The sequence below is a fragment of the Leptonotus elevatus genome, chromosome 20 (genome assembly GCF_054856555.1).
Source record: "Leptonotus elevatus isolate MCC_2025b chromosome 20, RoL_Lele_1.0, whole genome shotgun sequence".
Taxonomy (NCBI): Eukaryota; Metazoa; Chordata; class Actinopteri; order Syngnathiformes; family Syngnathidae; genus Leptonotus; species Leptonotus elevatus.
The window spans coordinates 1,081,074-1,107,500 of record NC_141258.1 but is presented as its reverse complement, the minus strand read 5'-3'; the positions used below and the strand labels follow the sequence as shown (position 1 = coordinate 1,107,500).

Here is a 26,427-nt window from a genome sequence, read left to right as displayed (position 1 = left end):
TAAATGTCGGAATAGTTAAATCCAAACGCGCCAGAACACGAGTCTGCGAGGGAGTCCACTTTATGGAATCAACAAAACAAAACAAACATCGACAATGAAATGCATTACAAATGTATTTTTGATCAAACTAAACACCCCCTGGATTGGCTGGCAACCAGTTCAGGGTGCGACCCTTGAGAGGACGAAGCGGTTAAGAAAATGGAGAAAAGTAGCGCTATTGTATAAAAACAGAACAAAACCTTCTAAAAGTGAAAGCAAAGAAATACTGTTGTTATTCAAACTGCACGTCGGGACAAGCCAAAGTCACAACAACAACAACCTGCACCCGAGCTGTGTAACTCCAAAGGGGGCGTGGCCTAGGGCTTGTCTTGGGCCACTCGTAAGTCAAGACATGCCGAGAGTTGTGTTGTCGTGCGTTTTGTGGACGTTTTCGTTTGTGACGTCTCCGGCATGCGTTAGCGATTAGCTGAGTGGAACGGCCGCTGGGCTCCACATGATGGATGAGTCGCCGCAATGACTTTCTGCCCGCCGTTATTGTGAAATCTTTTCATTGTGACTGACAGCAGGCCAATGGCGGGGCCGGGGGGTGGGGGGGGGGGCTGATAAATGACAGGCGAAGCAAGTGTGAGGAACGCCTTCATGCGGCCTGTCGGGACTTCGCTGTGGACAAAGTAGTGATCAAAGGCAGTAAAAAAAAAAAAAAATAAAAAGTGGACCGAGCTGGTGTTTTCAGCACAACCTGAGTGCGTACATTTATGCACATTTTTTCTTTCTTTTCTCTTTTTTGGGCCGCTGTGACCTTGCAGCTTTTTGGCGCAAGCCATCCATCTTGAGCTGTTTAGCCGTTTCACTGGATTCGCCGCGGCCAGATGAACACAATTCATCACCGCAATCATCCTCCATTCATCACCCCCCCTCCTCGCCCCGCGAATGTTTTGACGTCCAGTTAATTTTCTGCTGATGATTTATCAAACGATAATTACCATACGCCGAAGGAGTCATTCGTTATCTTGATGAATGATAATGACGCCAAAGTGGATTGAATTTGAAGCAAGTTCGCTCGGATGCTAACGTCGGCCTTCTTGTGAGTAATGGCCGACGCCGGGAAAGAGAGGGGGGGGGGGGGGCTGGAGGGGCGCGGCTAATTTTGAAATGATTTTGCAAATCTGCGCACTTTAAATGTTTCTCTCTACAAAGCTAGTAATGCTAACAAAGTCATTTCTCTTGTTGCTTTTTTTGCTTTTTTCGCTGGACAATTGGACTCGCAAACGACAGCAAACATTGAATTGCCACAACGCGAGTCGGATTATGTCATTAGCGATGTCGTTGGCGAAGTTGCTCTATTACAGAAGGATGCGCCACGAGTTGTATTGTGACGTCAGAATGCAGCAATTGTGTTACACTAGAAATACTATTACAGTATATTATATTATATTCGTATGCTATTACAGACGTGTCAAATCCATGTCCAGAAAAAACAAAAACCCTGCCACAGTTTGGCTTTAGCCTCAGCTGCTAGTTTAGCTAGCGCCCTAGCTCGCTCCCATGGTACTTGTTTACCTGCTAGCTAGCTAGCTCCTGGGGCTAAAGCCAAACTGTGGCAGGGTTTTTTACTTTCTGGACCTGGATTTGACACGTCTGAGATCGTATTTATAAGTGAAAGAAAATGTATTTATATTCAATATTTTCTGTCTCAATGTGTCACTCTTTTGCTTAATGGGGATTTAACAGCACAGTACCAATGCTATACGTTAGCACTTCTATGGTGCATTTCTTCTTAGCATTATGCTAAATATGACTAAAACCATTTGGATTTAAATACACAATGTGTTATTTTATTTTTTTTTAGAGTCAACTTTGCGGCTGTTCAGTAGCTGCCAAACTGCTGCTTATTGTGAAGTAAGTTAAGTTGTTGTTTTCCACATTACAAGGCTCATATCTCAAATTGTCAACCTTCGCAGCCCCCCCCCCCCCCCCCCCCCCCCCAAAATCCCCTGCGACCTTGTCGGCTGCGATGTGCAGCCGTGGGACGCGCGGCTTAATCCGGGCCTCCCAAGGTCGCCGGCTGCTAATTGATGTTGCTTATTCATCTGTTTCCTGCGTCTGTTCTCGCGCCCTTTACATGCCGGCCTTTTTGTTTGCCAAAATGATTTGAAGATTCGCTTCTCTAAAAAAAAAAAAACAGCAGCCTTCCTGAGAGAAAAAGAGAACGAGAAGTTCCCCCCATGCCGAATGTGTCCCCTTCCTCGAGGAGGTCGAGCTCACATGACACTCCGGTGGTCGCCGACAAAGGCTTGTTTTCCGCCCCCCTTGCCTGCGTAACAAAGGAGACGCAAAGTAAAAGAGACGCACACGCAATGATCACAAAAATGTGACCAATTCGGAAGTAAGACAAGAAAGTAAAAAAAAAAAAGAAAAAGAAGAAAAGCTTAATCCCATCTTGACACGGGCGACGTATTCCCAGCGCAGCTTTGAAGTGACAATCTTCTCGGACCGCCGGATCATTGCACAAGAAAAGACCACCTCGCATGTAACGGAAGGGGGCGGGGCCACTGGATGCTTAATGGGGAGTTTAAAGGAACTTTTAACTTTGAAGGGAAAATTGATCAGCAATGAGACATTCCTGAGCCGCTTTCACGTCGCCAATCCGTCGCGTTTGATGTGTCGCGAGCGGTCTTGTGATATAATCGTTATTTTTGGATAAACGTCGGGACGTCGTATGAAAAGTTGTGCCGTAACATTAGCAAAATATTTTGCTGTCGTCAAATCATTCTTTTTGGCAAAATATCATATAGTAGTATCGTGACATCACCATTATGAAAATATTGCTGTCATCGTTCTTGTTTTCCAAATATTGCAATATCGTTGTTGTGCTGATGGCCAAATATTTAGGTATCGTCCCAACCTGATCTCATTCTCGATCTTGCTGTTTGACAATTCCTTCTACATTCCAAAAGCATTCAAGTTTGTTGTCCGTCACGACAGCACCTAAAATACACATTTATTTTGTCCCGTGGACACGAGCTTAACTCGTATCTCAATTCCCACTCCCCCATTGAAATGAATGGAAATGCCATTAATCCGTTCCAGCCTTCCAGAAAAAAACGTTTTTATAATGTAGTATTTTTAATTAGAAAAATAGCACTCCATAATATCGTAATTTATTAAAAAATATATACTTTAATGACATAAATAAAATATAAATAATTTAAAAAAATAGTAATTGTTGCTGCTCCGTCTGGTGTGCATGCCTTGGCCACCGGGGGTCAGTATGAGACCGATATACTGTATTTGGTATCAGTCGTTCTTCACAGAGGATAAAGAAGTATATTCTTATAGTGTCTGTCTACGTACTCGACTCTAAAAATATTTGAAAGCTGCAGCCCTGCAATTTACCATCGTTGCGTGCAGTGTGTACTAAATAGCAACGCGACTTTTACAGTCAGTGCGGAAGGGTGAAAAACGGCACCGAGTTGAAGGACCGTTTGTGTCGGCAGTATTAGTCCCGAGTGGGGATTACGCGCCGCCACCTGGGCTGTTATCCTCACGGGTCCCATTATCGGCCTCCTTATTAGTTTTTGACTCAGCACAAGAAGAACGTGAGCACCGCCCGTCTTTTTGATCTCTCACGCGCTGACAAATCCTTTCCAGCCTGCCAAACCTTCTGCGCTAAGGTAATTAGCGCTAATTAAAAGGTTTCCAGCTGCCTGGTGTGCATTTTTATTTTTTTTTGTTGTTATGTGTGAGCAACACATTGTCCTCGCAGGTGCGCGCGCCGGCCGGCACGTCACTCACATTCCTCGCCGCTTGTTCACAGTCGGAGATCAAGCAGATTAGGACTTTTTGTTGTTTACAAAAGGAGTGAAACGTTTTACTGGTGAAAAGCCGTCAAAGGTCTGCTTGGGAAAGGAGAGCTTGGCTTATCGCAAACAATGAAACTTTCTGACAATTTAGCCATACGTTTTTCATCAAGCGGACTTTTGACCGTCGACAGTCATACCTTAACTTACAACTGCCCCAACTTACAAGTTTTTTTAATTTTTTTTATTATTTTTTTTTTGTTTTTTTTATTATTATTTTTTTATTATTATTATTATTATTATTATTTTAATAGATGCACTTTATCTGTAATCTGTTTTTGTAAAATGCAGAGCCATTATATGATATATTTGATGGGCGGTCTGCAACGGATTCATGGAATTTCAAGTCATTTCAGTGGTAGACATTAATTTGATATACCAGTAAGCCAACTTCTGAGCTTAGTCATGGAATGAATCAAGTAAAACCTTCCGTCGTGGGTTCCGAGTTCACGGTCTTGCGATTTTGTCGGTTTTTGTGTGTGTACAGATTGTAACTGTTTTGTTCCATTTCTTTTTATTTTGAGTGTAATCTCCCTGCCGACCACTAGATGGTATAGCACACGATGCTGTTTGACATCGTTAATTTGAAAGAAGATTGAAAACAGGAAGTATTTCAAGCTCTGCTTCATTTTTGCTGAAGATGAATGAACGTCAAATCCTTTTCAATCCTGACTTTTATGTCTACAGAAAGTGACGACTATCGGTTCACTTCATAACGTACAACTTTTAGCTAGCTAGCTCCCTAGCAGCGAGCTAACAAGAACCTGAGGCTAAAGCCAAACTGTGGCAGGGTTTTTTACTTTCTGGACCTGGATTTCCGATGAGGCTTAATTCTGCTGTTCTGTCCAGTATCCGTAAAGTGCTCATGCGACTATTAGGTAAAGCTGTCAGGTAACAAGTGAAAAGTCATGAGTACACGAGCCAGAGGGTGCGTTGGTTTGGCCGTCACAAGCTATCAAGTCAGCCCGACGGTGACGGTGTGCGCGCCGCACGGGACTTTTTTTTGTGCAGCCGGGTCAAAGCCGGCTTAAAGTCGCTCCCCCGCTTTCACATCCAATTCGCCGTCGCATTCTTACCTACCGGCAACCTCCGCCGAGCTGCTGCTCATTAATCAAAGTGGAGTGCTTGTTCCTGACCTCAGAACAGGCGCGACCCGAACCCCGCCCCCTCCTTCCTGCTTCGCTTTGAAGTGCTCTGTCCTCTGCGGCATGAGGAAATCATTTGCTGCCCGATTCGATGAGCCGTCAGTCGGGCCCGGTTCGCCTAACGACATGTGAGAATATTAACCTCCTGCCACCGGGAGTGCTGCCTTCCCTGGGAAGCACTCCATTATTCATCCCAGTTCGCAGCGTGTTGCGCCGACCTGAAAGTGAAACAGAACCTTCCGTAGCAATCGATGAGATGATGTTAGCGGAGAGGTAAAAAAAAAAACTGCTTGGAAATAAGATGGACGCCAGCATTTCAAGAAAGTTGCTTCCAAACCAGATGTCACGGAAATTCAGAGATGATGAATTGAGGATCCGGCGAATCAATTGACTTTTCTGATGCTCACGTGATCTATAGATGTGGAAATGGATAGCAAGAAGTGTGGTCCGAAGAAAGGAAGTGCTGAGATGTAGACGTGGACGATGTCCAGCAAATAACAAGAGCCAGGGTGGCAAACCTGTCGCGATGATGCAGAGAAAGGGCAGGATTGCTATTTGGTTTGGATGTGCAAATAATGCATCGTTTTATCGATAACTAACTTTAAATTGTCCAAATCCTCAACATTTCAGCCTCTCAACAGAAAATGTTCTACAATTTCTGAAGTCCTCCATGAAAGCAGACAGATAATGTTTGTGTTTAATCAAAATACGATTTTTAAACATCCGCTTTTACTTTGCGAAAACAACAACACTCTAACATGTTATCGAAAATAAATCGTTTCTGATTACACACAGAATCATAAGTTCAAATAGTGTCCTGTTTTTTTTATAAAGGGATTGAAATGAGAAAAAAAAAACTTGCTTTACCAACACAAATTAATATCACATTCATTTTTTAACGAATTACTGACATTTTCCTGTATTGCAAACGATGAAGTTCGATTTGAGATACGAGTGAGCGCGGTCACACAATTTCCACTCCTAAGTGAAGACACGAGTGTATTTGTGGAAGAAGTCCCTCCCGGAAGCCGCCGAAGTCGTTAGCATCCCTGGCGAGCTTCCTCCTTGTCACGTCCAGCGGCGCCGACGTCCGGAGTGACGCGGCGCTCCATCCGGACTGACAGGTGACGAAAAAGTGTTTTGGCACGTTACGTGGCCGGCGGGTCGGCGCGGGCGCCCCGCCGCGGCCCCGCCGCGGCCCCGCGGTGGCGGGGTTGAGGACATCCGACCTGAAGTGCGTGCAAAGCAGCGGGCGGCGTGACGGACAGCCGGCCCGACGAGCTCCAAGTGTTTGGCCCGTTTGTCAGCGGGAGTTTATCAATAGGCCCGTCCGCGTACGCGCTCGTCTATCGATCCGTCCGTCGCTGTCGGATGGCCTCGCGTCAACGCGGACGTCGCGCGTCCTTCACTCAGCCCGCGGGAGACGCCGTTTTTGGAAGCTCGCCGGGCGAGATGGCCGCTTATTGGCACCGGCAGCAGCGGTGCCGGCAAAATCTCGACGGAAATTATGAAAGTGTTCTTTTTTTTTGAGGAGCACTTTTACTCATCAGTGACTTCATTTCAATAGCAATTTTCTAATTTTGAGGAGCTTTTTTTTTTGGGGGGGGGGGGGGTTCCCAACAATTTTTTGTTACGTGTCCCCAGAAAGAAGAAAATATTTCACGCACTCCCAACTTTCTGCTGCGACTATAAATATTTTTATTTGTCAATAAAATTGTTGTAAGTATACGTCTGCAGAAGAACACCACTGCCACCTACTGCAGTGGATGTGCAATGACACTTTATTTTAGTAACTGCAAAAAAAACAAGCATGTTCCCTACGATCACATTCATCACTCCCCCCCCCCACACCCCCCATCCTCCCCCGCCCCCCCCCCCCCCCCCCGTTGGTCTGCCGAGTGCCTCAGCGGGCCTTTGGTCATGAAGCGACGCCACGTTCATCAGGCCCGGTTTGCAGCTTTTGTCCCCGCCGGGACCGACGCGATGTCTTAATTGCAAGACGGGGCCCTCGTCCCTCCTGATCGAGCCAACCGGACCAAACGAAGCGCTCGTGAGCCGATACCACGCGGACAGCCTCTTCGGGTCTCTGGGGGGGGGCAAGGTCCTATGAGGGATGGAGGCAAACAAGATTGTACCTGTGAGGGAGGGACAAGCGCCCCAAGTCATTAGTGGACACACGCGCGCAGTATACTGTATGCACACGCACACACAAGTCAAGTATTTATTTCAATCGTGCTTACCAAGCATTTACATATCAAGAGTGCCGTAATATTTGTTGCATTCATTTAGCCATTTTCCCTCTTAAACCTGTCAATTTAATATGTATATTTATTTATATTCATTTGTTTCATTAAATATTTGCGTCCAGACAAAGACAGTTTGACATCGACTTGTAAATTTCGATTTTTCTTCTGTTTTCTTTTTACTACTTTCATGCAGCCCAGCCCGTCCGCGGTGTGCCGGGAGGGCGCGAACGGGTCGCGTCTTCCGTCAGCCGTCTCCGAGGTTTCAACACGAGCGCGCATTCACACGTGAAAATCACGCTAATGCGATGAGCATCACGGTTGCGCTAATCAGCGTTTCCGCGGACGCCGTGTGTGTAAATCACGGCCAGCGATGGCGGCTTGCTCGCCGTATACGGTGGCGGCGCTAAAGGCTCGCTCCCGCGGCGGTGAATTTGGCTGATTAAATCAGCGGGTGCACACAGCGGCTGTGACACCAAAACAACAATTAATAAGCTTAACCCCCCCCCCCCCCCAGTGGCTCCCTTTTAAGCGGCCTGCTAATAACGTCACGAGTCAAATAACGAACGCCGAAAGGTGAAGATTAGCATGTGAGATCGTAGCCGATGCAATAACAAACGTTAGCCTTCACACTTGCAGATTTATTTCATGATGTTTGTTAAAAGGGAAGTCAAGCCCAACCCCCCCAACAATTTTTTTGACGATAATAGGTTCTATGCCGCCCCGCTCGTCTAAATATGGTATTCTGTTTAATAATGCGTGAGTGGAATATGAGTTGCGCAGCAACATCCAGCTGTTTTTGACAACCAATCACAGCGCAAACTCAGAAAACAGGTGAGCTCTGATTGGTTGTTGCCAATCAGTCGACAGTCAGTGGCAAAATGGCCGCCATTGAGATGGATAAAAGCGGCTGGATTTTGCTACTCAACTCACATTCAGAGGCGGCAAATCCAAGTCCAGTAAGTAAAAACCCTGCCACAGTTTGGCATTAGCCTCAGGTGCTAGCTAGCTAGCTAGCTCGCATGGCGCTTGTTTACCTCCTAGGGAGCTAGCTAGCTAGCACCCTGAGGCTAATGCCAAACGTTCCTTTCTGGACCTGGATGTGCCACCTTTGCTCATCTTCCACTAACGCAATATTAATCGGAATGTCACGTTTAGACGAGGTCACATGTGACATATTATTGTCAAGAAATGTTTAATGTTGACTGCCACTTTCAAAAGAAGCGACGATGTAAGAAAGTGACGAATCGTGACCAAGAACTTTTCAACCAAATTGATGGGCTTCTTTTTTTTTTTTGAAGTCGCGTTGTTTTTGTAATATAACGACTCCAAATAGCGAAGACAAATTGAAAGATGATTCCCAATCTCAAGTCGTGAGCGACAATTGAATCCGCGCGGAGAACGGCACATTATCATATGCGCTCGTTCGCTGGCGGCCATTTCATGAAAATAAGTGGCCTTTGAACGTGCTCGGTCATGTTGACAACCGAGGTCCGAAAGTCATTACTGGAGGGGGGAAGCAACATGACACACAAAGATGATGGATGACGAGTTGAATTTGCGTCCAGGGAGCGAAGGTGAAATGTGACAGAGGTATTTATCTTGAGAAAGGGGGTCGGGGGTCAGACGGGGCCAAGCCGGGCCCGTGCCCGGAGGCGCGAGGACGTTGACAAATGTGTCCGGCGCTCGGGCCCTTTTCTTTGTTTTGCAGCCCAAGTGAGCCGCATCGCTCAGACTGCCACGACGACGACCCGCCGTCGCCAAAACCACTGAATCATTTATTTTTTATTTTTTTTAAAGCACTTTTGAGTCGGCTTCTGGGTCAACTTACTTCGCTTTTGGTGCGCCGCAGCCTATTCACGGTTCACCAGTTCGCTTTACAGATTTTTTTTCAGTGGAACATAAACAACGATTCACTAAAGTAACTCATCTAAATGTATGTTTTTGTTCTTCTCCTGTAATAATCGAAGATGCCACAAGAGGCCGCCAAAGGGTTGGCTTGTGCGAAAGCAGCACGGTGAACTCGTGAGGAATATGCAAACCCACTTGGGGGGGGGGGGAACCTGATCAAGTTGAGTTGTTGTCGGGCAGAAACCTCACATGTCCAAATATGGTCTATTTCCTCTATTTCACAAAATGGTTACGAATGGTCAGCTGTTATTTTTGATCACATTATTAGCCAATTGAAAGTGTTGATTTTTATTTTCCTTTTTTTTGTTGCATTTTCTGCCTATTATATGTATTACTTATATTATTATTATCATTATTTCATATAATTGTATTATATTTTCTGCCAGTCAACTCATTGTTTTATTTATTGGGTCACTCATGGCTCTAAGACCTTTGAAGAAGAGTCTGGGAAGATTTATTGACTTTTGCGATGTACTTAAGATTTTTTTTTTCTAGCTTATGGGTTCGCCGTGTTTGCAACATTTTAATCGATGACAAATTAGTGTGCGTGTATGAAATTAGCAATTGGACGTGCTTCTGATTGGCACGAGGATAAACGATAGCACGATAATGGCAACTTGAACGACGCAATGTTTTGCAACCTGAGCAAGCTTGCGTTTATTTGATTGGCTGCTATTTTTTTTTATTATTTTCTAGATATCTGAAGACCTCAAGAGGAGAAGTGGCAGTAAAACAGGCTAAAAACCAGACGCCAGCGTGAGGGCGAGACACCAAAAGGTTTGTAATTGCTACTCAACTCGCGTCAGCGAAACTTCCTTGACACCGAAAGGCCAACAAATGGCGCCAAAGAAGAGCAGAAAACTAGCGAATGGCACAAATGCCGCATAAAACCCAAAATATAAACGCTCACCACGCACGCACATTTTTCATTTGAATGAAAACATAATTAGTAATAATTGGAAAAGTCTGTTTGTTTTCGATGTCGAGACAACTTGAAGACTTGAAAATGAAACGACGCGAATGAATATTAACGATTGCGGCAATTTGCATGTCGGTGTCGCGCGTCTGTCGTCTCGTTTTCTAATTGGCGGCACATCGGCGTCAAAGCACTCGTTTGTTTGCCGTACTTTTGGAAGGCGCTTTGCGAGGCGCCGTGACGGGAGAACCGCTTAACCGCGCGTCGTCCATCATGTTGTCAACGCGTGAATGTTTTGGACCCGTGACAAAGCAGTTTGGCCGCCGCCGCCAGAAATGTGTTTCGGGTCCATTTTGATGCTGAAGAAGTTGGAAACGTCTCCGCGTTTGATCTGGAAAGAATTGTTATGGGAAACGAACGACGTCGTGACAGAATAGCCGAAACAAATAATCGAAGACAAAAGTTAACAACGCGACAAGAAAGAGTTCCGACAATTTGAACTCCGCTTTTGATTCGTCTCACTTCTTCCATTTGAACCTTCTGTTGTCTTTCACTTTCGCACTTTTAATCGTCTGACAAACTTACAAAAGTGTTCACTTTAGCGTTGCAATCTTTTCTAGCCAATCTCCAATTTTGCCATCTGTGACGAGCAAATGGAAATAACAATCAAACGAGAACATTTGGAACTGACGTCGTATCTGTAAAGCGGCGGAAAGTTTAAGAGGTCATGACTTTTGTTGGATTCATCTTTATTTTTGTGTCGGTCTCATGTTAAGTGTCTATTTTATTAGTTTGATAAATGTATGAAATAGTATTTATTAGTGTTGTTTTTTGGGCCCTCGATACTGATTCCGATACCCAGTTTTGTAGTATCGGCCGATACCTAAGTTGGTTTTTTCCAACATGAAAAAGCTGCTCTGCCATTGGTTCGGAGCATTCGAGGGCCAATAGGATGTCTTGGCTCGGCGTGCAGTGAACACGTCACACATCAGCGATGTCGGTTAGGGTTAGGGTTAGGGTTAGGGTTAGTGGGTTAGGGTTAGGGTTAGTGGGTTAGGGTTAGGGTTAGGGGGGATAGGGTTAGGGTTAGTGGGTTGGGTTAGGGTTAGGGTTAGGGGGGTTAGGGTTAGGATTAGTGGGTTAGGGTTAGGGTTGGTGGGTTAGGGTTAGTGGGTTAGGGTTAGTGGGTTAGGGTTATGGTTAGGGTTGGGTTAGGGTTAGGGTTAGTGGGTTAGGGTTAGGGTTCTTACTATATATACATGTTAGTTTAAAAAAAAGCGCCTTACTATACTTGGTCATTTAAAAAAATGCCTTACTACACATGGCCATTTTTTTATTTAAAAAAAAAACGCCTCACTATATGTTCATTTAAAGAAAAAAACTTGCTACACATGGTTGTGAAAAAAATGCCTCAAGTACAAGGTTGTTTTAAAAATAATAATAATAAATGTCTTACTATACTTACATGTTTGTTTAAAAAAAAGTGCCTTACTATACTTGGTCATTGAAAAAAAATGCCTTACCACAAATGGCCTAACCCTAAAAAATAAAAAAAACGCCTGACTATACGTTCATTCAAAAAAAACGCCTTACTATATTTGGTCATTGAAAGAAAATGCCTTACCACAAATGGCCATTTTTTATAAAAAAAAAATTAATAATAAAAAAAAACACCTCACTATACATGGCCATTGAAAAAAAATGCCTTACTATACATGGCCATTTTAGGGTTAGGGTTTATGGTTAGGGTTAGGTTTAGGTTTAGGTTTAGGTTTATGAACAGGATTCCTCCTTCCGCGGGAGGAGGGAGGTGCAATGTCTCTCGCCCTCCCTGGCACCAGCGTGGTCGACCGCCACCCTCCCGCTGCCTATTTTGTTCCCCAAATCGTTGGCGACGTCTGCCGTACTGGACAACGGTCCAGTCATCACCATTATCATACATCATATTTGTTTAGTTTTTTTCTATTAATTATTTATTTATTTTGGTTTTTAATCTATCTATTCTACAAAAACAAAAGAAAGAAACAAAAACGATTTGAAAAAAAGAAAAAGAAAATTGAAAAGAAGTGTCAAAAAAAACTAGTGCCCGTCGCGACGTTTCGACCTTGAGAGGTCTTCCTCAGGCGTGGGCACAATAAAAGAAAAGAAAGAGCTAATATGTAAAAACTAACAAAAATTAGTTAGGGTGAGGGTTAGGTTTTTGGAAAGGGGTTAACTCCCGGGTATCTCCCGCCTCATCATATTGCCTGGACGGTTGTCAAGATACCAAAGGCAAGGCACTGGCCGGCGCTCGTCATTCCGCAACTCTTATGCTTATGTCTCAGTTTAATTTAAAAAAAAAAAAATAATAAAATAAAAAATAAAAAATGAAAAATGAAAAATGAAAAATGAAAAATGAAAAATAAAAATAAAAAATAAATAAAAAAAATATATATATAAAATATAAAATATAAAATAAAAAATCTTAACAAAAAAGGGTTAGGGTTTAAGGGTTAAAGGTTAGGGGTTAAAGGTTAGGGGTTAAAGGTTAGGGGTTAGGGGTTAAGGGTTAAGGTTTAGGGGTTAAGGGTTAAGGGTTAAGGGTTAAGGGTTAAGGGTTAGGGTTAGGGTTAGGGTTAGGGTTAGGGTTAGGGTTAGGGTTAGGGTTAGGGTTAGGGTTAGGGTTAGGGGTAGGGGTAGGGGTAGGGGTAGGGGTAGGGGTAGGGGTAGGGGTAGGGGTTAGGGGTAGGGGTTAGGGGTTAGGGGTTAGGGGTTAGGGGTTAGGGGTTAGGTGTTAGGTGTTAGGTGTTGAGCTTGCTTTGTCCTGGCAGGGATCGAGGAGATTTTCATGCATGCCAGATCCACCACACCAGCATCTATCGAAACTCAGACACAATCTGCTTCCTCCTCAGGTCATTGAATCGGTGGAGGCTGGTGTCTGTGGATCTCACTCTGCTTCGTTTGTCATTCCTTCCTTTCCTCAGTCTCTCCTTTTGTCTCTTGAGGTCTCCCTGATTATTTGGGATTTGTTGGAATTTATATGTTTCTGGAGTTGGTGAGGAATTCTGGTTGGTTGCCCGGTGGGTGGTGTCCGGCCGGTCCTGGATTTCACTTTCCTTTGTTTTCTTTGGTCCCCTCGGGTCTCCTGACGGCGGTGTTCGGTTTAGGTGAACGGTATGGGATTAGGGTTCTTACTATATATACATGTTAGTTTAAAAAAAAGTGCCTTACTATACTTGGTCATTTAAAAAACAAAACAAAAAAAAACACCTCACTATATGTTCATTTAAAGAAAAAAACACCTCACTCGACATGGTCTTTTTTTTAAAAATGCCTCAAATACATGGTTGTTAAAAAAATAATAATAATAATAAACTTATTACTATATATACATGTTCGTTTAAAAAAAAAGTGTCTTATTATACTTAGTCATTTATAGTTGTCTTTATTTGTTCGGACAGTGATTTTGAAAGCACGATACATTTTTAGAAGTTCATTTGAGTTGCATTCATCCATCCACAGTAAAATGTTGAATGGAGTTTTATGTGCAATACATTTTTAATTGAATTGAGTTTTTTTTAATTGACACCATTGAAATGCATCGGGAAATTGGGAGGACCCCCCCCCCCCCCCTAAAAATCCAAAAGCACAATTTTTAAATATTGGGAAGGAAAATCTGCAAATTGGTGAATTTGCGAGTGCCAGGCTGCAATTTTCGGGGATGCCAGCTTGGATGCAATCAACATATTTTTCATTTTTCACAATGCGGCCGACTCAAGGAATCATTTAGCGTACACGAATACCTTCAAGGAATCGTTTTCTGCCGGAGATGTCGCAGACTGATGTCATATTTCTCATCGTGTCGCGGTGGCTGGTGAGCGTCGAGCTGAGGAGGGCGGGGCCTTTTTCTTTTGGGGGTACCAGCAGGTCACTCATTGTTCGGCTCAAGCAAAGAAGAAGCCGCTCAAAGGTGTTTCCTGTCTGTTGGCTGGTGTTTACGTGCGTGTCATCAACCCCATTGTGGAAAAAAGACCCCGAAGCCCGTTTGGTTTGTGAGGAGCGTCTATTGCGAGGACGCCCGCACGGAAAATAAGGCGCTGCTATTTTAGTTGGGAACTCGCCAAACACAAATCAGAGAGTGGATAGCTAAAGGTTGATGGTTCAAGAAAAGGCAGGAATGATGTGTATCCTGTTCAGCACGTCATCGCTAAATGTTTACGAAAAGCTGCCGGACTCCAAAAGTGTATTTGTCGTGGTCATCAATTGAGAGTGTCACAACAAACATGTGCTTGTTTGAGCGGCCGTCAGTGAGAGCGAGCGCACGTTTGGGTTTGGGATTTGCGTGGGTGGCCGAACAATGGCCCCACAACGGCCCCACAACGGCCCCACAATGGCCCCTTGAGCGCCACCTGCCAGCTGTGAAGTCTTTCATCCACGTGCGTGACCTCCGGGCGGCCCCTCCGTCCAAACAACAAGCCGGCAGCCGGCCGCTTCGTCTTTGTGGCGGCTCTTTGATGCCTGACCTCGACCCTGCCAGTGAGGCCACGCCCCCTGACGTCAGTGCAACGCCGCGTCCGGTTGTTTCGGTTACGATGGCGTCCGGTGACATCCAAACAATATCTCTATCTTGAATAACAAGGTACTTTACTATAATAGCTACTTATTACATTTTAGATTAGCTTTTTTTAATAGCTTCTTTTTTATAACTTGGTCCAGTATTTATAGAATAAAAATTTAAATATACTTTTTGTTTTAATAAAAAAAAATATATATATATTATTTTTTTAAATAAGGGTTTTATTAACTGTTTTACAATGGCTAGTTTTTTTTACATAGCTAGAGATTTTTTTTTTTTATAATAGCTTCGCCAGGTATATTTATAACCAGGTATTTTACATGTTTTTAATTTTTTAGTAAGTTTTTAATAAACATGAGGGCTAATTTTGAGCACTAGATATTGTTTTAAGGAGTCAGTATTTTAACAATAACTTCTCTTTTTTTTATAAAAATCTGTTGGGTTTTTTTATAACTTTTTTTTTTAATCAAACAGTATTTTTAAGTTGGTACTTTTTTATAATAATTATGTATATTGTTGTAATAACTAGGTATTGCATTAATTAGGCTTTTTGTAATATACATTTTTTGATAATTAGGTCATTTTAATGTCAAAGCTAACGTGCAGGAGTGCTGATGGCGCAGCTGCCGGCATGCGCGGAGGTCGTTGCTGTCAACAACAACAACAACAACAACAACGGGCGAGCGAGCGCGCCGGTCGCGAGGCGCTAGCGTTGGAGTGCGCCTCGTAAAGCGCGCCGTTAAACTTTAAAGCCAACGCCATCGCTCATAATTGCGGCGGGAAATTGAATGACGAGCAGCATGTGACGACTAATCAACACGCAGATGTCGCTGCTTTCATTTCGGCAGATTAAGCACATTTGTTGTGCTGACAACGTTGCATGTTGTTAACCCAGCGTACATTTGACAGCAATAAAAAAAAAAAAAAATTCTTTTTTTTTTCACCCTCGTAAAGTGACCCAAAAGACACAAAAATAAAAGTAAGCTAAAATGTGCGTTCCCTTTTTTTTTTTACGCTTCTATGCTAGCTTCTCACTAGCATTTTGTTAGCCATTCACTCATGACTTGTGATTAAAAGGTTGTTGGTACAATTTTACGTGACATGAGCAACAACTTGTGCACGCTAGCACCGAGTAATGATGCACAGATTGTCTTGCTAGCCATACGGTCATCGTTTGTCATCAAAAGTGTAGCATGTTACTGTTTTGTGTGAATTGTATTTGAGTATGCTAACACTGAAGAAAGACGCGGGCTAGTACGCTAGCATCTCCACAAACCTTTCACGAAGCAATCATTTTTCATTTTAAGGTTGTGTGTTAACGATTTACACGACACCGCACAATTTCATTTGACACTTGTGGACGCTAGCGCAGGAAAGTTGTACACTGCTTCATTAGCTTCTCATGCTAGCCACTCGCTAGCCATATGCTCATCTGCGATTAAGTTATTGTTTTCGGTTTCGTGTTATTACTTGCGGGTGCTAGCCCAGAATAATTGCCGACCGCTTGGTTAGCTTGTCGTGCTAGGCTCTTGCTAGCCATATGTTCGTCACTTGCCATCAAAAGTCAACATACTTCGCGATGGCCGAATTCCCAAAGCGAATGATGCGGTTAGGGCACACGCGTACTTTGAAGTGTCACGGCTGAGTGTTTTTTTTTCTCACTCCCGACACGTCAAGACTTTTCAGGAACAATCACGCAAAAGAAAGTAAATTGTTCCCAGCGACTTGGAGCGCCGTCACGGTGACATCTGCCCCCCGTGATCGATTCCTCCTTCACCCGCCCGGGGTGTGTGGGATTACCCGCGGAGAGCGCATTAATCACCGCTTTCCGTGGCAGCCCTTCCGACGCGCCGCTTGGGAAGGAAAGGAAAAAAAAAAGAAAGAAAGAGAGAGAACAACTTTTTCCTGACGCGTCACTCTTCTGTGGAGGCGGGCTGCAATCAATCATGTTGATTGGCAGCACCGATAGCTTACACTGTTTATACAATGTGTAATGAAGGATGGCGTTAGCCGCCATTGTTGTTGTTGGAGGGCTGAAGCGCGTTTGCTACGCGAAGGAAGCGCCGATTCACTCTTCAAACTGGGCATCATATTACACACGGTTGTATTTAAAATGAGAGTTCAAACGCTTTTTTTGGGGCTGTTTGGTTTCAAAGATTTGGCTAACACTTAAGTGACCAAATAGGGTTCCGCTTTGGTGACCAAATCGGGTTCCATTGAATGACTCCACTTCGTTGACCTCTTAAATATTGAGACCTTGCATTGTGGCTGTAGGATGTTTTCTTTTCTTTTTTTTAACCTTGTGGTCTATAGAATGGATGGTCTTGTAATTTATCTTTGCGGGGGGGGGGGGGGGGGGGGTTCTGCCCCTCCGGTGTGACCTTGGAACGTTGCCATCACAATGACATTCCGGCGGCGCTTAATGAGAGCCGTATTAAAATTTCAGCAGTTCCTACACATAAAGCTCTCGTCCATCAGTTGAACGCGGACATTTTGGTAATTGTGCTCCGGAAGGTGCTCAATCAACGGCCGCGCACACCTGCGGCTGCAATTACACGCTTTTCCTTTTGACTTTTGCACTTTAGCAAAACCTCCAAGTTCTTACAACATTTTTTTTTTACTTAAAAATAGAAAGAACCTTTGCGAATCGTTACGCCTCCTTTCAGCTAACCTTCAATGATCAACTTGGCTCAATGAGTTAAACATATGCTAATAAATTGTGATCGCAAGCCGTTAACAATTCAGGATTTCGTGTCGCTTATTGCTATGTTAGTAAACATTGACACTGCAATGTTAGCATCTGACGCTAGCCTTTAGCTCGCCCAGTGCTTGTCCTTTGTGGTTAAAGTGTAGAGTGTACCGTTTCATTCCATTTGATATCATGCTAACTATTACGGCTAATCCAACATCTTGCGCACGCCTGCAGACAATGCTAGGCTAATCCCCGCAGGTCGTAATGCGGCGCGGAGATCACGCGGTCACATTTTTATCCTCCCGACCAGCGGCGAAGATTGATGCGTCCGGAGAGCAGCGAGACGAAAGCAAAACAGAACCATAAAGCTAAACGTTGCGTTCACGAGGCGCTAAAAGAGATTTATTCACGCGGTGACATCATCCTCTGCGGGTTCGAGTCGGCAGGAACGCTCATATAATGCTATCGATTAGCACCGAGTTTGAAGTTAACCCTTACTCGCTGTTCAGTTCTCACATTGGACAGCAATAAAAAAAATCAAACAAATCCTCAAAGTCGTTCTTTCACTCGGAAATGTGATGACTTTTCCTAAAGTCACCCAAAATAAAAAGATCATTTAAAAAGTTAAAAGGCTGAACAGATACATGATGCAAATGTTTCTAAATGTTTGTGTGTTTTTTTTCCCAATTGAAACTTGTGACGGTCTTTTTCGGCTTTGATGTTGACGACGCAACGACACGGCAGCGAATCGTTTGCCAACGTTACATCCCGCGTATGACAGATAAGTCGCGTTTTAAAATGTTATTTTATCACACAATGTGCAGGCGGCAGCGTCAGAGTCCAACTTTTACACTGCAAAAAGTTGCTGCCATTATTGGGACGGCTGTCATCAGAAATGATGAAAAGAATGTTGTATACAAATGGAAGCATCGTGGATTGAACCTTTTTATTTTTAATTTGGTATTTTTTTGTTTGTTTTTTTTGTTTTGTTTTTTTGTTATTGTTTTTTTATTTTTTTTTATTTTATTTTGTATTTTTTGTGTTATTTTATTTTTTTTTTTTTATTTTTTTTTTTTTTATTTGTTATTGGTTATTTTGTTATTTTTTATTTTGTATTTTTTATTTTTATGTTTTTTTTTATTTGTTATTGGTTATTTTGTTATTTTGTTATTTTGTATTTTTTATTTTTATGTTTTTTTTTATTTGTTATTGGTTATTTTATATATATATATATAATTTATTTTTTATTTTATTTTATTTTATTTATTTTTTTTTATTATTTTTTTTTTATTGGTTATTTTTATTTTTATTTTATTTTTTGTTTTGGGGTTATTTTTATTTTTATTTTTTTTAAAAAAAAATTATTGGTTATTTTGTTATATAGTTATTTATTTTTTTAATTTTTTTTATTTTGTATTTTGTATTTTTTATTTGTTTTTGTTTTTTTTGTTTGTTTTTTTTGTTTTGTTTTATTTGTTATTTGTTATTTTGTTATTTTTTATTTGTTTTTTGTTTTTTGTTTTTTTTTTGTTTTTTGTTATTCTTTATTTGTTATTTTTTATTTGTTATTGGTTATTTTGTTATTGGTTATTTTTTATTTTTTTTATTTTTTTTTGTTATTTATTATTTTAATTTTTTATTTTTTTTTTATTTTTTTTATTATTATTTTTTTATTATTTATTTTTTATTATTGTTATTTATTTTATTTTATTTATTTATTTTTTTTACCCCGGTTTGAGAAGCGCAGCTTTCAAGAGTCTCTTAAATACGAGTCGGCCGACAACGGCTTCAGTTCTGCCCCCTTTTGCTTAAAAGGGGCCTTTGTGCCCGCAGGGCCCCCATCACTTACCTGCCGACAGGCCGAGCATGACTGATGCGCCGCCTGAGGCCCCCCCCATTGGCCCCGCCCCCACCCGCCATGCTGTATTTTGTCAGGCCGCTCATCATTTATACATCTGATCGGAAACAAAAGGCCGCGTGGAAGTGAAAACGGAAACTTGTTTTCAGACGGCCGAAGTCACATGATCCCTCCAGTGGGGGCGTGTGCAAGATGAGCTGCCCCCCCCAACCCCCCCCAAACTTTGAGACGCGTCACCTCATGGCTCGAAGAAAACATTATGATTATGCATGAGATCAGCATTATGATTTTGTGAGGCCGTAAGACTCCGTTGGAATGAAAACGCGTTGCTGGCAACATCCGAACAACGCGGCAAGAAAACACGGAAGAAAACGAAGCGCGGAGGTTCCCGTGAGGTCAACAAAAGACGGATAAACGCCACTTTGGACGTTACTTGAGCGAGGACAAGTCAAAACCACGACAAACGAAACGTTGGGCTTGTGTTGCCTCAAATACTTTAGGACAGAAAGTGACATTTTTGTCAAGTTACTTTAAGAAAAAGAAAGAAAACGCACGTCGAGCCGCAATTTGTGATTTGGAGGAAAAAAAAAAAATCCTTCTTGTGCTCTCATAATAATGTGACATCATTTCATATTCCTTTCAAGTGATGCCAAGCTATTCACAGGCTTGTGATCAGGACGATGATTTGTGGAGTTGCTGCAACTTGACCCCAACCCCCCCCCCCCCTCTCCGCTTATCACATGTTGTGGGGACCAACAAGGGCGCCATTGTTTTCATGTTCATCTGCGTTTCCGTCAGTCGGCCGTGCTGACGTTCCGGATGCCGATTGCTGCAAAGGAGCAACAAACATCGCATGTTAGCTTGCGTTGCCCGAAGGAAGGTTCCATGTTTAATGTTTTCAACAGCAAGATGAAGTCAAAATGATCCAGGGTTAAAAAAAAATGTCCGCAATCTCCGTGTAGGGAAGCAAAGGAAATTTGTCGTTTGTCTGTCAAACTGACTTTTTCTTTTCGAAACGCTCTTAAAATGGAGGCTTCAAACCAAAATGGCGGCCTTCCTTGTTTGTCTCCTCATGCTTGACAGTCCCACCAAATTTCTTGTTTGAGTACAAGTGCGTGTTTTATCTCGGCATCATATTTCATAAATGGATGGCTACGTTGGATGGTGCACGTGTACCTAATATTGTGACCAATATCGTGTTAAATTACGCAATAAATCGCATCACTTTTTTTTCTCCATTGAACACAATCTATTTGAATTTTAAACATAATGTATTTGGAAACATTAAATTTAAATAAATTTTAACAATTTTCTTTAACTTTAATTATTCTTAGTATGTCACAGTGTTCCATCATTTATGAGCTATTTTTACAACAGACTACTCATGTTGTTGGACTATTTGGGGCTAACTAGTACCCGCTGGCACCTTTAAAAAAATATATATAACAATAATAATTAAAGGACAATACACATTTCTCAACAGAGCTAAAAAGCATTTGTGATTACACAGCGTCTCATTGGTCTTGCTCCCTCCCTCCTCCCCCTCCTCCTTCTCCCCCTCCTCCGTGCGCCACTGCTCACCCCTCCCCTCGCTGCTCAACAGAAGGGAAAAAAGTGAATCGACTTTTGCAGAGTTCAGTAAACAAGCCGCCAATCATATTGCGCCTTGTTTAGAAGTTCCCTCAAAAAACTAAACAAAAGATCTCATTAGCAGTGACGGCGGAAATTGAAATGTTGACTTTGGAAAACCACAAGAAAAGCGTCAAACCTTAAACCGAAGTCGAACCCTAATCGGCCCATGCAGAGTAAATTAGTTACGTGACGGCAAATAATGTCAAGCGTTACGATCATTTCATTGCGGCACCTTTTTGGGCGTTTAGCTACTGATGCTATGTATTAGCGCGTCTGTGATGTTTCCCGTGACGCGTTAGCATGAGCTAGCAGCCGTTTGTTTTTGTGGGTTGGCTTCAACCGGCTGGAACTTTTCATAGAATTGCCAAATTGCTGCTTGTTGCAAAGTGAGTTGAGTTCACTGCCACCGTCTGACATTTTTGCTCGCAAGTCAAAGCAAAAAATGGCGGCACACATGCGGAAAAACAAGGAAGTGGGCTCACTTGCCGCTTTTGTACTTTTAACCGTTTATTTGTTCAACGCTAAAAAAGTCAACAATCGGGTTTGCTGGTTTGCATCCAAGTCGTATTGCGTTTGTTTGGACCGCCGGACGCCGCCGGCTGCCGGTTTATTACTTTCATCTGCTTTGGTCTGCGGAGGCTTCATAAGCGAGTACCCGAGGGCGTCCGTCTCCCCGACCGTGATGGGAAGTGGCAAGGAGACGAGCCAGAAAAAAAGAAAAGAACAAGGGATCCGAAAGAAGCGCGGTGGGCGGGACCCGGGCCGAGCGGGGCCCATCAACACCGATGAGCGTTCGCGTGTGTCACTGCCGCGCGAGTGTCAGATCGCGGCAAACGCTGCCTCATTTGACTGGAGCGCATCAATCAGGCGGCGGACGGCGGACGACGGACGGCGGCCGACGGCGGTCGTCGGCCAACGACGGCCAACGACGGCCTTCACCTCTGCCGGCTCCCTCATTAGCTTGCGTCAGTGTTAGTGAAACCGCCGCCTGTCAGGAAACGCCCCGCCCCCTCCGACAAGCACGCACTTTTTGGCCTTTGTTTGTTACCTTCGCGTCGTGTTGTGTTTTTGCTATTCGGCTAACGCGAGCATCCAAATGGACGCCGTCCGTCCGTCCGTCCGTCCGTCGGTCGTGCTGGAGGACAATCAAGACTCTACAAAGACCAGAATGACAACAACAAAATGATGGTAAAACATCAACAAAATAGAAATATGCATAAATTAGATTTTTCTTTTTTTTTTAATAAATAAAACAATTCAGTGCAATTAGTAAGAATACGCGTACCACGTAATATATCGGGCCGATACATGACCTTATTTCAAGGTATTGCATATCAGCAACTAGAAATTTGAATTTAAGGAAACATCTTATATTGGGATATAAAGACGTTTTTGTTTGAAATGATCTTTCAAGGCTCCAGTAAAAAAAAAGTCATATTAAACGTCACTAGTAAACTTGTTTTGTTTTGTTTTGTTTTGAGGTGATTTGTTTTCATTCACTGGAGGATTAAAAGTCAGCGGAATTTGCTAGCAAACGCCGCAAAAGCAAAACGACATGTCAAATCAATTCCGTTACTTCCCAGATGAATTTAGCACGAAACGGAAAATTGCTATTTTTAAGAAGGTGCAAAAAAAATCAGTTTGAATCAGAAAATCGGTTTTGATTTCAAAGATGTGAAGAAATGAGCTCACGTCATCGGCGAGGTGACGAAACGCAGTTTGACTCGGGCAGTCCGCGGGTCGCGCCGTCCTGACGCGACCCGCGCCTGCTGGTGATGACGCAGACAAAGTGCCGTCCAATTAGCTTAGCGTCATGCGCCGCGCGTTGGAATATGCCGGCACGATGAATCTTTCTTAGTCTCTGCTTCCTGTCACCGTGCACGCCTTTTTTTTTAATGTTTGGAAACAATATGTTTGCATAATGATAAGCGCTAGCCTGCGAGCTAACGTCAGCGCTACAGCATCAGAAGGTCAAGTCTGTTCCAGAAATGGAAACAACTGAAAAGATGACCAAAAAAATGATCATGTTAACGACGTCCAAACTTCCATTCCGTTGACATTTTCAAAATTTGAAACGTAAACGACATCTGAGCTTAATGCTAACGCATAATGCAAAATGCCATGCTAACACAACTAGCATCAATCCTGACGTGATTAAAAATCTTTGAACAACTTCTTTGAAGACGAGCAGCAGCAAGACGTGAAGACAGAATAGACAACAATACTCACATATTTGTTATACTCCACGAAGAATAACTCATCGTTGCCGAGTCGCCATGACAACACTGCATTTCTGTCTTATACTGCCCCCAAGTGGCCAAGGTGTGCACACTAGACGGCACAGGGCAAACATCTTGTAACTCTTTACATTCCATTGAATTTCTTTGTCACATTGTGTCATGTCACGGGACCCCCGTGGTGACTTGCTCACGGGGGTCCGTCAGGTTGGCTTGGGAACAGGTGGCGTGCGTGCGTGCGTGCGCGCGCGCGCAGGCAGGCTGCTGACGTTCAAGCCTTCAAGCGGTGCCGCTTAGCAGCTGACTTGCAGCTGAAGCCGCCACCTCCTCCTCCTCTTCCTCTTCCTCTTCCTCCTCCTCCTCCTCCTCTTCCTCCTCCTCGATTGACAGTAAGAGCAGCGTGATGGATTGCCTTGCCAAAAGTGCTGATCAGAGAGAGTTCAAAGTTCACGTCGACGGAGCAACCGCAATCACCTCAAATTTTCCAACACAGCCGACAATTTTGCTGACTTTTGCTTCATTATTTTATATTTTATTATATATGGTGCATCATGTGACGTCTTCATACAGTATGGCTTTCACAAAATGCTAATTTAATCCATTTAATAATTTATCATATACATTTATAATTCTTAATTTCAATGTTAATATTAACATGTATTCATTTCATAATTATTCATGTAAATAAATTAAAGATAAACAAATAAAAAGGCTTTTATATGTTTACACTTTGCCGCTGTAATTCCAGCGTCCTCGTTAGCTCGGTTGGCTAACGCTAACGCTATCTCTTTTTTTCTTTTTTTTTGTACGTTTCTCCCGCCGTCCGCCCCGAAAAAGAGCAGACATGTAAAAGTTTGTGACATGTGTCATGGCGGCGCGGGGTCGGCGCCGCTGATGTCGGCGGAGCTGACAGGCGCAGATGGCTGTGGGACATCGCAGGTTTGGTACGCGTCAACTCGCATCGGCGTCACCCGCTGGAAGCCGCGCGGCGAAGACGTCAACGCCGCCGTTAAGAAGGCAACGTTTGCTTCGCTTGGCAGTCGTTTGAAAAAGCGCCACAACGCGCTCCAGCGGTCGCGAGATGAGGCGGCAGACGCCGGGCGACCTCGTTAGCTTAGCAGGCTAATAAGCTTGTTAGCGTCAAGCGATCATGACGAGTCGTCGTCAATCTGAAGCGTTGGAAACGCTGGACTGCTTTATTGATGCTGTGCCTCTGCGAAGACAACGAATGCAGGTGCTCGTCAAAAAATGGAACCATTTCCATCATCGCATTCAAAAAGTCAAACTTTCATAGATTATAAATTCGGGGTCAACAATGGAAGTGATTTCAAGTATTTATTTGTTCATCTCGTCTGCTGCCTCATCGAACAACAAAAGCTTCGCCGTCTTCTGTCTTACATCTACAGTAAGGCTTAAAATGCAGAAGACAAAAAAACATGTATAGTAAAAAATAAAAAAAAAAAAAGATGAACAAAAATGTCATCATTAATGTCAGGCAAAAAATAATAATTTTACAAGAATGACCTGATGTATAGTAAACCTTACTATCCATGCTGATTTGGTCAAATTGTGAAAAAAAATTATTATTAGTTTTTCAAATTGCAAGAGCGGCTGTAATCTGTCCCACGTGCCCCCCCCCCCCCTCCCTCCGCAAATAACAATCGTGACAGGACAATAGCAATGTGTTTATTTCGTTAAAAATACAACAAGAAAAAAATATACCAGTACAATGTATGTCCAAGTGTATTTGTACTTGACAGTTAGGTATACAATGCACCCCCCACCCCCCCCCCGCCCCCCCCCCACCACCATATCATGATTTTTAAGACTTCAATATGACTTTTTCTTATTTTGCATCCTCACACACAAAAGCGTGTCGAACCCGCATTTGGTGTGTGACGAACGCAAACTTGAGCGCACGAGAAGCTCGACACATTCCCACGTTGGATCTTTTCCGGTTCTCGCTACCGATGGATTCCGGAAGCCTCTTTTCGCAGCAGTGAGCCCGTCGGGGGGGTCCTCCGTCGGCCGAAGCACCGCCTGGCACGCGCGACTTAGCGCAACGCGTGCGAAGGACGGAACGTGTCGAAAGCGTGCGGGGAATTATGATAGAGCTGTTTTGGGCTGGGTGGAAAGCAGAAAGGGGGCGGGGCTTGTGTCAGGCAGTGCTTCGAGCCAAAGGAGGACTTAAAGGGGCCCACTCGATGCGACGTGTGGCTTTGAATGGTTTGGAATCGAAAAAGGAAAACAGCTCTATCATATTTGGAAGTCAAACGTGTCGACAATTCGAGACGACGGATGCCGTTCACCACATGGCGACGTTTCAACAGCTGGACGCTCGCCGTGGCAATTAATGACAAAAGCTAAGGTTAGCTAACGGACGCCGAAAGATGGCAGCTTTGCATTTCAGTTTTTGTCGTAGCAATTATGAAATGAGTCGGACCAGTTTGGGCAACTCGCACTCCAACAATGCGCGCGTTAGGTTGTCGTGTGTTTAAAGAAATTGGGCAAGGAGAGCTCTCCATTTTGCAAAGCTAAATGTTTTGTTGATGCTTGAATGGGATCGAATCAATGAACTCGTTTGCTCCCCAAATCGTATTTATGGTTTTCAAATGTTTTTTTTATGCTATGGCATACACAACGCTTTGATGCCGCTTCTGACATGAAGACGTGGCTTAAAGCAATTGTAGTTGTTGCAAAAAACGGCCAGCAGGTGTCATCAGAGTATAAGAGATCCACCGGGGCCATGTTGCAAAAAAGCTCTTTTTGACATTGTTTTCAACAGGAATGTAAATGTTGATCAAACTTAGTTATACTCTAATGCTAATTGCTGCAAAATGGAAGAAATATACTTTTTTTTTCCTGATGAAAGAAGAGACTCTAATCTTTCTTTTGGTCGGTTCCATGTTTTTGTAGCAATAGAAGACTTGACTGAAAATGGCTGCGAGTGAATGAGTTAATTGCCACGGAAAGTTTCCAACTTGGGATTTCTCTCAAATGTCGCAGCAAGCGATCGTCTTGTGACTTAATTTCCCAGAATGCAACAGTGGTTGTGTTTGTTTCCTCGCCCACTAGGGGGAGCCCCCACGCCGGCGTCAGCATCCGTCTTGTGCTTCTGGGATGGGTGCGATGGAGCGGTTGGCGGCGTATTGACGGGCTTGGTCCTCGGGTGCGAGCCCCCCTGCTGCTCATCTGTAAACCACGTCTTTTCTGCAACACACCAACAGGTGCGTATTACACACACAAATCCAAAATGTTGATCCACAGCAAAGCGTTACTTTTGTCCAAATGATGCTCCTCAACTCATTCTTTCCACCCAAGTCGTACTTTGGCCTTCCGCCGAGTTTGGCGCTTGGAAAGTCGCTGCCCTTTTGCTAA

At 43.4% G+C, this 26,427-nt stretch overlaps 1 protein-coding gene and 1 long non-coding RNA gene across 8 annotated transcripts in view; one reads left to right on the top strand and one right to left on the bottom strand.

The window, feature by feature from the left end:
- The window catches only part of LOC147156294 (uncharacterized), a 106,566-nt gene extending 96,629 nt beyond the window's left edge, over positions 1 to 9,937 (top strand). For both annotated transcript variants that reach the window (XR_015091566.1, XR_015091565.1), the window contains exon 5: positions 9,856 to 9,937. This is a non-coding gene — a long non-coding RNA (uncharacterized LOC147156294). The remainder of the gene's footprint in view (positions 1 to 9,855) is intronic.
- Positions 9,938 to 26,076: 16,139 nt separating this feature from the next.
- Positions 26,077 to 26,427, bottom strand: part of LOC147156293 (calcium-activated potassium channel subunit alpha-1) — a 42,713-nt gene continuing 42,362 nt past the window's right edge. For all 6 annotated transcript variants that reach the window (XM_086064317.1, XM_086064312.1, XM_086064313.1 and 3 more), the window contains one exon: positions 26,077 to 26,259. In XM_086064317.1, the coding sequence (XP_085920443.1) occupies positions 26,238 to 26,259 (22 nt within the window). In that variant the 3' untranslated portion in view covers positions 26,077 to 26,237. The remainder of the gene's footprint in view (positions 26,260 to 26,427) is intronic.